Here is a 9,956-nt window from a genome sequence, read left to right as displayed (position 1 = left end):
TGTGTGTGTTTCTGTTCACAGCATGCGCTGCCAGTCCATTCTACACATGTCAATGTTTGTTTACAAAAAAGACACTGCAATGAGGTATTCCAGACTCCTGAATGACCACTTCAAGGTAGGGCACAGGTATTACTAAACTACCAGCTGGATGACTGCGGTAGTTGCCGATGTCAGCTGAACAGCCCAAAACTAACAAGTTTTTTATTCTTTGCTGCAGAGTAATTTCAGAGTAATACAAGCGCCTTCTCCAGGTGTTGCAAGGTAAGATTTAAAAATTTGTGTGTTGTCTTGTGTCTGTGTTTTAATGATAATGAGTAAGAAAGAGCTTTTCTGTGTGCTGTGGTAGTTGCATTTGGCAGAAAGCTACCAAGCTCCACATCTGTCCCGTCTAAGCTCTGTGACTGAGAGAGTGATGTTTGGACTTAAACAGTGGTGCTGATTCCAGTTACATTTTTTTGGCCACCTTGCATAGTACAGTTCATTGGGAAGTAAATGGCCTCTTGAGAGCAGTAGTGGAAACCCTGTCATACCAGTGACTAAAATTAAGTTGGTTGAAGTGGTGGGGGTGAAGTGATGTGATGAAGCTAGTCTGTGTCTGTAAGGCGGGTGGCTGACCACATTTAGCTTCTCTAGGTCTATAAATAAGAGTGTGTGTAGGCTGGCCTGGCTGCTTTGAGTAGGTGTCAAAAAACTCCAGCCTCCAGGGGAGGAAAGCTTCAGCATGCCTGAAATGGAGAACATTAGAAAAAACACTTGGATAATCTGGTGAAGACTTTCAAAAGTAGATGTAGATTTTGGACGGTGCATGGGTGGCCCTTTCTGATGCCTGGTCTCACATTTTGTTTTGTTGAGAGGAGTCCTTAGACTCTCAAATCACTTCCAAAAACTTGGCCTTGCGCTCAAAGGACAATTACTTGTGGTGTAGCTGAACACATCTCACTTTTCAACAGTCCACTCCATACTGCAGGCCTGTATGACACCGGATAGCTCCTGGTATAAGACAGCCTTGTGGAAAGACTTTTAGCTCTGAAGAAGAACATTCATGATGCTGTTTCTTTTCTGCTGCAGAAGCACAGGCTTGCCTTCTCCTCTTTCTCCAATACCCTCTCCTGCTGGTTCTGTGAGCTCTCAGCCAGGATCAAATGATAGCAACAGCACTGGCCACAACGGCGTTGGCAACGGTGTTGGCTCTACAGTCACTGTCTCCTCTCATATCTCAAGCGTCACCTCTTCCTATGTCAACATCACTTCCTACATCCTCCATGCCTATGAAATTTGGGAAAAGGCTGACACACTGGCCAGAAAAAATAAGGGTAAGTTCTTTGCCCTCTGTCTTTCCTGTCTCACATGTTATGGTTATGCGTACTTGCTTAAATCCTATCACTCAGTGCAGCAAGCACCTAAAGATCAAATCATTAAGTATGTTGAAATAGACAGTCACAGCGTACTGGCAGAGATACTTGGTGGTGATATATTGATGAGTGTTCCAATTAAAAGGTTGTTTTGGGATCCTCAAATGTCCAAGAGCTGAGGGATGAGGGTATCAAGTGCAGGAAACTAGCCAACTCGCTTCATGGTAACAGAAGCAGCATAACAAGAAGTTGCTCTTTGGGCACTGAGCTTTTTTGAGTTGATTCACTTTGTTTAAAAACATCTTTTTGCCCTATAGCATTGTGTTTTAGTTATTGTCAATCTTCCAGGTCATTTTGTCTTGAAAATGGTTAAGCTGGCTTCTCTGCCTAACAGAGAAGCTGAACGGCACTTGAGTTTGAGTCCTTGTTGGGCACGTGCCCAGTATTTGCCTGTAGCAGTTCCGAGAATTGCTACTACTTTTTTTATCTTCCAGGGTTTTTTGTTGGAAATGTTGTACTGTCCTGTGGTGCAAACAGTAGTGAATATGTGAAAGCCACAGGGTAGGTGCAATTCAGCCTGTAATCTGCCATCCCATGTGACCTTTGCAGTGTCATTTTTCATAAAATGCAAAGTTTTGTGAGCCACTGTGGGCAAAGAGATGCATTACCATGACCTGTTAGGAGACTTGCAAAAGAAAAATAAGCAGTTCCTAGCTGAATTGTTGTAAGGCTGTAAAAATCCTCACACTAATGAGGTGATTGCTGAAATTCAAAAGGCTTTGCAAGTCACCTTTAAATAAAGTAACCAGTTGTTGGCTGTCCTCTGAGCAAATCTGTGCTCACAGCAGCAGTTCACATGTGGTATTTTGGATTCTGTCATCAAAAGGCTGATAAAAGACTGTCACATAGAAGAAGCAGAGGATGCTGCTAGTAAGGTAGAGGAGTGAGTCACAGAGGAAAATGTTTGGGAGGGCAGCCTGAGCATAGTGTTGCATTAGTCAAGACTAAATTCAAAACCTGCTTTATGTGGCCAGTTCTGATGTAAGGAAATGATGACTGGAGTGGTAAATATTCTCAAGGGAGTGGATCTGTGCAGGAGATCAGTAAGTACTCCTGTAGGCTTGGTGGTTGATGTCACTGTTCAGGAGACATTGGAGAACTGGAACTTGTTGATATTCAGTGTAGTGTACAGGCACAGAGGTACAGACAGTGAGAAGATAAAACGAAAAAAAAGACCACATCCTTGCTTCTTTTATGCAATTCATAGGGCATAAGAGGAGGAAGAGCGAGCATTGGCCTTCTGCTATCAAGATCCTTTGAACAGGGAAGTCCTAAGTTAGTGGAAAGCAGTTAGTTGCAACTGATGTCAAAATCACTTGTGCAGAGCTGAAGTGCTTTCTGGTGGGTCTGCAAGCAGGACCCACTCAGCTCCTCGCCGTAATTCAGAGCAGTGCCATGAATCATGAGGCTGTAACAGGTTGTCTTCCAGCCTCTAATTTCTGCCAGCAAGCACAAGCTGAAGCTGCAGGCATAGATGGGAAGTCTCTCTCCTTTCACATGATACAGGCAGGGGCTTTGGACTCCTTGCCTCTGCTTACAGCTCTTTTGTAAGATTTGGATTTATAAACAAAATTTTTTTAAACATGGATTTAGTAAACAAAAGCAGGAAAATCAGGGGAGATGTATTCTCTGCTTCTGAATTGGCAAGTATTAAAATGAAAGTGTTGTGCACTCTGCTTCTGAAGAGTTGCTTGCACAGCCAAGTAACCTCAATCTTTGTGTGTCAGAAGGGAGACCTGGGAATGGCTGGTTTCTGAAAAGGTATTTGGCAACACGATTGAGGCTGGAGAGACTGAGGGACTGGGACAAGCCATGTCACTGGAAGGCTGGTCGTACAGGAATATCTTGGAAGGGTGACTGTAAAAAAGTAGGTGTGAGAATTTCCCATAACTTTTGGTCACCTGCACAGATGATTGCCAGCAGATAGCAGGGCTTGCAGCTGACCAGCACCTCACGGCGGGCTCAGATGTGCTGCGAGAACCACCTCCTGCCTAGACCAGAGGAGGAGCATGGTGCCTGAAGTCAGTGATGGGATAGGAGGACTGTGGGATCTGCCTGGCATGCTCAGCTATAAGCAGTCCAAACCAGATGTATAGCCCGGCAAACCACAGGAATTGTTAAGTCTGTTCAGTGGAGAAATCATGGTGTCTCCGAGGTTTGAGGATGAAAGCAGAAAAGGGACCAGCCTGATGATCAGGCAGGTCTGTGTGCTTCTGGGTGTTGCTCAGGAAGACACTCAAATTTGGCCTGTTTAAAATCTGGGGAAAGCTCAAAGCAGGGACTGTGGTGTGAACACCCAAACTTTTGTCCACCTACCACGGAGCCTCAATGTCCTTTAAAGAGAGCACATGAGGAGGCAGGTCAGTATGTGTATGTGTGTGCAAGTGTTTTCCTCTTGTGTGCCCGTGTTATACTTTCCAGCCCTCTAACCCTGCTGAACTGTCGGCATTAACACTGTTTAACTGGACTGGCCAACTCACCATGTGCTGCTGCTGTTGCTTCTCACTGCCCTCCTTGCCTTGTCAGATGTGCCTGTTGTATGAAACCAGCAAATGTTTTCTTTCTCTTCCTTTTTTTTTCCAGAGTTTTTTTCTGAACTCAGCAAAGCGACCTGTGCTCTGGCACTGACCAGTAGCCTGACTGACCTGGTACACTACATCAGACAGGGATTACAGTGGCTGAGACTGGAAGCAAATATGCCTTAACTGGTTCTCCAGGTGGTTAAATACCTTGAAGTTTGTTGCACTTTTGAAGCCTCAGAAACAGTTTAATTTTTTGTTTTTTAATGTTCTATACAAGCACCTGCAAAGGAAAATATTTTAAATAAAGTTGGAAGTTATCTGGTTACACTGGAAAACCTTTGAACTGTGTTATTTTAGGGTAGCACTTTGCTGCCTTAAAAAGGAAGAGATGGAGAATGGCACCTTCCTTTAAAATGATGAAGTGCAATGAATTGTCTGAATGGCCCAATGTATTGATGGTCTTGAAACATTTCTGTTACAAATAACCAGCAGGACAAGAGTTGCACATGATGCTGACAAGAAGGAAATCTGCCTCCAGAGGTGGTTATGCAACATCCCTCAGCCTGCAGCAGTTGTGTGCCCAGAAAACGTGCCGGAGAAGTTGTTTTTGCAAGCACGGATGCAATCTTTCGTGTCTTTGTTCCCCAGAGAGCGAGCAGCAACCTCATATACACCAGACAGCAATAAGTTACAGTAAAAACAGCAAAAGGATCTGCTTTGCCTCCTTTCCAACCTCACCCTCTTACTTTCGTCAGCCAGCTGATGGAATTGGGGAACCTGCTGCCTTCAGTGCTGCCAGTTTACTTTTTAAATCGTCGCTGCTTTGGTCCTCCTTGCTGTGCTCTCATGGACATACATGCCCATGGCACTCAAACTGTGTTACTACAGGTCTTGCTTGGTTTCAGCCTTGTAAGACAAACAGCTGGGGTGGCAAAATGACATGATGTGGTTGGAACAGCTCTGCCTTCCTTCTGAGGGGTGTCACAATGAGGATTGCTTTTTGTCATTTTGGTGGGTGGGGGTGCAAAGCTGCACTGGGTCTTGCTTGGACATTGTTCTGGGTCTGAGAGCTTCCACGTGGAGGAATTGCTTCTCATTAAGGAGGGACTAGGGCACTGAGTGTGGAACATAAGACAAATTTTGCATGTGGATATTTAGGTGCAACCCTTGGGGATCTAAGGAGCAGGATTTGATACCAAAGTGGGTCTCCTTTATGTGGGACAGAACTCACATGCTCTTCCTCAACCGCACTGTACAATGGGCCCAGTGACTTAGAAACCTGTCAAGGGAACATGAAAGGGAATAATTAGTGTTTGCAAGCATTTTTCCTTGTGACGGTATCAGTGAAGGCAGCATCCATGGCATTTGCATGTTTAGTTAGGTGACACCCTTCTCTATCCAAAGATTACTTGTTGTGTGACAGCAGTGTCCTACCATCCTCATATAAGAGTGTGCCTTAGCCCTCTGGTGCCCTCTCACATCCTTCACCCTATCTCTGACAGACCTGTTGGAGTAGTGAAGAGATAGTATCCTAAAATAATTGTATTTACAAAAAAAAATTCTCCCTTTTCCACATAATTTCACAATGGACGAACATTTCTGCACAAATGCAGCAGTACGCCCTTTGTAAAATACCTGCTCGTGTGATTTTGAGCAGACTCATGAAAGTGGGCAGTAAATAAATATCAGCAAAAGGTCTGCATTTCCAAAAGTAGTTTCTGTAGAACTGGCCCCTGCCACAGGGAAGCCTGGAGTCTGTGAGGCTGGAGTGTGCTGAGGCTCTGCCTTGGTCCTGAGCACAAGGGAGCTCTCCTCCCACCTCCCCTGGCAGTAAAGGACTGCTGGGATCATAGTTGGCTCTTCCTACACCCTGAAGACATGGTCCTTTCTTGTTCTCTTTGTTAAAAACCTTAGTACATTTCAGGGATGAGCTGTCCTAACAAATGGAAGGAAGGTCCGTGTCCCTCCCTCCCTATTTTACCTATCAAATTTCATTTGCACTCCTCCTCCCTGGAGCGGCAACTGCTTGGATTGAGCCAGGGACAGAGAGAGGCTCAGCATTAACCATTTTGTTCTCAGAAAACATGGGCATGGGCAGCCAGCCTGAAGGCTAATGTGCACTTTGGAGCTCGATCCCAGATTAGTGGATTGATGCTGCCTTCTGACTTTGTCTTTAGACAAAGCTATTTCTAGGATCACCCGATGAGGAGGAGGAGGTAAGAAGAAAGAAAGCTTTATTGAACCTGAAAACCACTGTGGGAGCCTGCAAGAACTGTAGCAGAGTGTTAAGGGTAAGCATAAGGTGTAGCAGGGACACGGGTCTTCTGGTACTTTCATTTTGTATGCACCCGTGTCCCTCCCTGCTGTCAGGCCAGGTTCCCATCAGAGAGCCACTAGCTCACAACTTTCCCCCAGGCTGGAGAACTACCTGCCAAGACCCACTAGGCAGGCATGTGGTTGTCCCTGTCCTACATCCAGCTCAGTGCCACCTGTGGTGCTCCAGGTCCTGTCCTCGCCTGTCCTGAGCTGCCCAGATAGGGATTATCTGTTGCCCTGCTCCTTGCAAAGCTCATGAAGGGGTGTTGGGCAAACAAAGCCAGTGAGAAGATGCCCGGAGAAGGTAGATGAATCCCTGACTGTCTCCACTTCTGTGCAGAAGTGGTCGTGCAAGGGCTGCTACCATTCCTAGGGCAAATTCCCCTGGGCTTTGAGGGAAAGGAGGTCATGAGCAGGTTGTGGGGGGGGCTACTTGGGGCTTTCACTTCAAAAGCAATCTGTGGAAGCATCAGTATCAAGCTCCACAGCAGGGAACTATGTTTTGTTTCAGGACACAGAGAAGACTGTTTAAATAATAGGAAACTTTTTAAAAAGCCATCATATTTCAACCTTGAGCCGGGTCAGAGGCCTGCAAAGGATAATCATCATCATTTTCATCTGGGCCTATTCAGGCCTTTCCAAAAATCAAACAAAAGCCAAACAAGAATAAATAAAAACACAAACCAAAACATAAGAATGGAGGAAATAACATTTGCCTTTAAGAAACAAACCATTAATCCAAGGAAAACCAGAGATGATGGTTGAGTTACAGAAGGAAAAGAGGCAGCTATGGTGGCAAAGAAGCATCATTTCCATGCAATATTTATTTAAAAGAAATAATAATACATATGTTGATATTGTCAAATGTTCTATTTTTAAGATGCCATTTATTTAATAGTTGAAAACCCAACTTACATGGAGATAGAGATCTCTTGAAAGTCAAAGTCTGACTGCAATGTCTGTGTTTTTGGTTTTGTCCTCTCCCCTCCCTCTTGGTTTCCATGATAAATCTGTACATCTTATTTTGGGGATGTATATCCCTCTTGTATATAACCTTTTTCTGCCCTGTGTGTGATGGAGTTTCCAAGATGGTTGATGGTTGATTCATTCATGTAGGGAAATAAACAATAAATTAATGTTTGTTATGAGGTGTTGCAAGACTTCTTGTGTTCTCAGCTTCTTGTAGAGAAATTGTAGTTTGCGTTTTCTTCTGAATGGCCTTAGTGTTTCCTTTCTGAATGAGGCTTAGGTATAAATCTCTGTTTCCAGTGCTGCCCCGTTTATTGCCCCTTGCCCTTTGCTTAATGACCAAGAATGGGTGTTCAGAGCAGCAGGAGAGTCACGACTCAGAACATCTGCCTCCTCTCCTCCCAAAACCAATTCAGGGACGACTTTGCTGGGACCAGCTGCTGACAGCCAACAAAGCCTGGATCTGAGCACTACCTGGCAGGAAGATCCTGTAAGTTGGTTTCAGACAATCAAACAAGTAAAACAAGAAAACCAGGAGGCAAGGCACGAAAGTGGTGGCTGAAGCATCCTGCTCTGTGTTTGCCATAGAGGTGTTGCAGGGCTCAGTGCTGGGAGAAGGGTCTGCTCAGGTTTTATTCATGGGTTAGTTTCTGAAGTGCTGGAAGGAGGATTTCCCTCAAGGAATCCCACAAGATTTCATGCTCTGTGGGGCGCTGTGTCTATTTGGGTGGACAATGGGATCTCTTTGTCATCGTCTTACACTTCTTGTTTGAGGCTTTTTCCACTTTTTTTGTGTGTGTTGGGCAATATAACTGTTCCTTGGAAGAATAATTTTTTCATCTCTGCACTATTGGGATATAATTTGCATTTCTAATTCAGGCCCATTCTGCAACAGGCGTTGCACCCAAGATGTTAATGGATGTGGGTTTCTAATGTACTGTGTAAATTCTAGAGGTTACTGAAACCAGTTCTAATACAATCTCAGATTAAATGATACACAGGTGGTTTTGTGAGGATGAGTTATGAGGAAGACCCAACCCCCCCCCTCTAAGCAATTGTAAATTCAAAATTAAGAGGCTCTAATTGAGGGGGGAAAAATGTGGAAAAAGGAAGAATAACAGCCCTTTATTAAAAGATATCTCACAGGAGAGATGGAAGGTAAAGGCTTTCTTTCCTGGGTAGAAATGCATTTGTTTGATGTCAGAATCCCTGTGCTGGAATTTTCAGTCTGAGCTTTAAAATGGACTAAGAAGGAAGAATCCTCCTAGACAAAAGGTGCCAGCACAGGAAACTCTATGTGTGCATGGAATGCCAAGAGTGGCTCCCCAATTGCACAGGAGAGTTGGAGGGTAAGGGCTTTTTTTCCTGGGTAGAAATGCATTTGTTTGGTGTCAGAACCCCTGACCCGAATTGTCATTCTGAGTTTAAGAATGGACTAAGAATGAACATTCCTCCCAGACAAGAGGTGCCAGGACAGGAAGCTATATGTGTGCATGGAGTGGCAATAGTGGCTCCCCAATTGCACAGGAGAAATGGAGGGTTGGGCTTTCTTTCCTGGGTGGAAATGCATTTGTTTGGTGTCAGAACCCCTGTGCTGGAATTTTCAGTCTGATCTTTAAACTGGACTAAGAATGAAGATTCCTCCCAGACAAAAGGTGCCAGCATATAAAGCTCTGTGTGTGCATGGAGTGGCAAGAGTGTGTCATGGTTTAGCTGGTTCTTGAAAACCAGGCAGGAATTTTTTTCTTTCCCTCTGCCCACTTCGTGCAGAGCTATTAAGTGGGCACTTAAGAGAGACAAAAGAAGTGGCTTGCTGGCTAATTGCTCAGAACTTAGTCTCCTAGGAAATAGGGGAGATGAGGGGCTCCTCTTTACTTTTTTCTCTGGTCTCCTGTGAAATGGGAGGGAGAAGTTTTTGGGCTGGCTGCGGAGGTTGGAACAAGGTCAGAGTGGAAGCTCAGTGGTTCCTGTTGTTCTTGACTTGCTTGCCAGCTACGGACTCTGCTTGGACTTTCTCATCAGAGAGGAGCTGTTTTTTTCTGGAGGTTTTTCCCCTTCCCGGTTCCCATTTTGTTTTTTTTCCTGGCGGTGGTCCTTGTGCACATCAGGGGGGGAGAGACAACTGTGCTGCATGATTTGACCAGCTGAACAGAATGAGTCTGGGTTTTTTTGTTTTTTCCCATTGGGGAGGATTGTTCTTTTCTTGTTGTTTCTCTTCCCCCTCTCCCTCTCCACTTTCCCAGTGTGTGGGAAAGGGAGGAAACCCATGTTTTTGGTTTCTCCAACACACCCCAGAGGGTGTTACCCCCCCCCACACCGTGGCAAAGACCAGTGATTCCACAGCGCCACCTGCTGGTCAGCATAAAGAACTGTAGGCTCTGTTTCTCCAGTGATCCAACGGCACCACCTGGTGACTGGCACAGCACACTTCAAGCTCCGAATCTCCAGTGACCCAACAGTGCCCCCTGTTGACTGTGGTTGGACTGAAAGGTGCAACCTGAACTGTTTACCATTTTTTCCTTTCATTGGTAATTGGTTTGTTTTGAAGGGGATTATCTGTGGTATAGGAGTATTGTTTGGTTGTTTTACTTGTCTTTTTTTTTCCCGTTGTTTCTGCAAATACACACATATTTTTAATAAAGGGCTGTTATTTTCCTTTTTCATATTTTTTTTTTCTGTCAGTCGGATCCTCTTAATTTTGGATTTATAATTGCTTAGAGTAGTTTGGGTCTTTTCT

General features: G+C 44.7%; 1 protein-coding gene across 1 annotated transcript in view; it reads left to right on the top strand.

The window, feature by feature from the left end:
• AFF1 (AF4/FMR2 family member 1) overlaps window positions 1-4,269 on the top strand; it is a 69,024-nt gene extending 64,755 nt beyond the window's left edge. The window contains exons 18-21 of the mRNA XM_027887257.1: window positions 22-115; window positions 218-261; window positions 1,069-1,313; window positions 3,996-4,269. Of these exons, the coding sequence (XP_027743058.1) occupies window positions 22-115; window positions 218-261; window positions 1,069-1,313; window positions 3,996-4,117 (505 nt within the window). The 3' untranslated portion in view covers window positions 4,118-4,269. The remainder of the gene's footprint in view (window positions 1-21; window positions 116-217; window positions 262-1,068; window positions 1,314-3,995) is intronic.
• Window positions 4,270-9,956: the final 5,687 nt, after the last annotated feature.

The sequence above is a fragment of the Empidonax traillii genome, unplaced genomic scaffold (assembly GCF_003031625.1).
Source record: "Empidonax traillii isolate 1590-97213 ecotype Southwest subspecies unplaced genomic scaffold, ASM303162v1 scaffold205:size1172791, whole genome shotgun sequence".
Lineage (NCBI taxonomy): Eukaryota > Metazoa > Chordata > Aves > Passeriformes > Tyrannidae > Empidonax > Empidonax traillii.
Note: the sequence above shows the minus strand (reverse complement) of the source record. Positions and strands in the feature narration are given on the sequence as shown.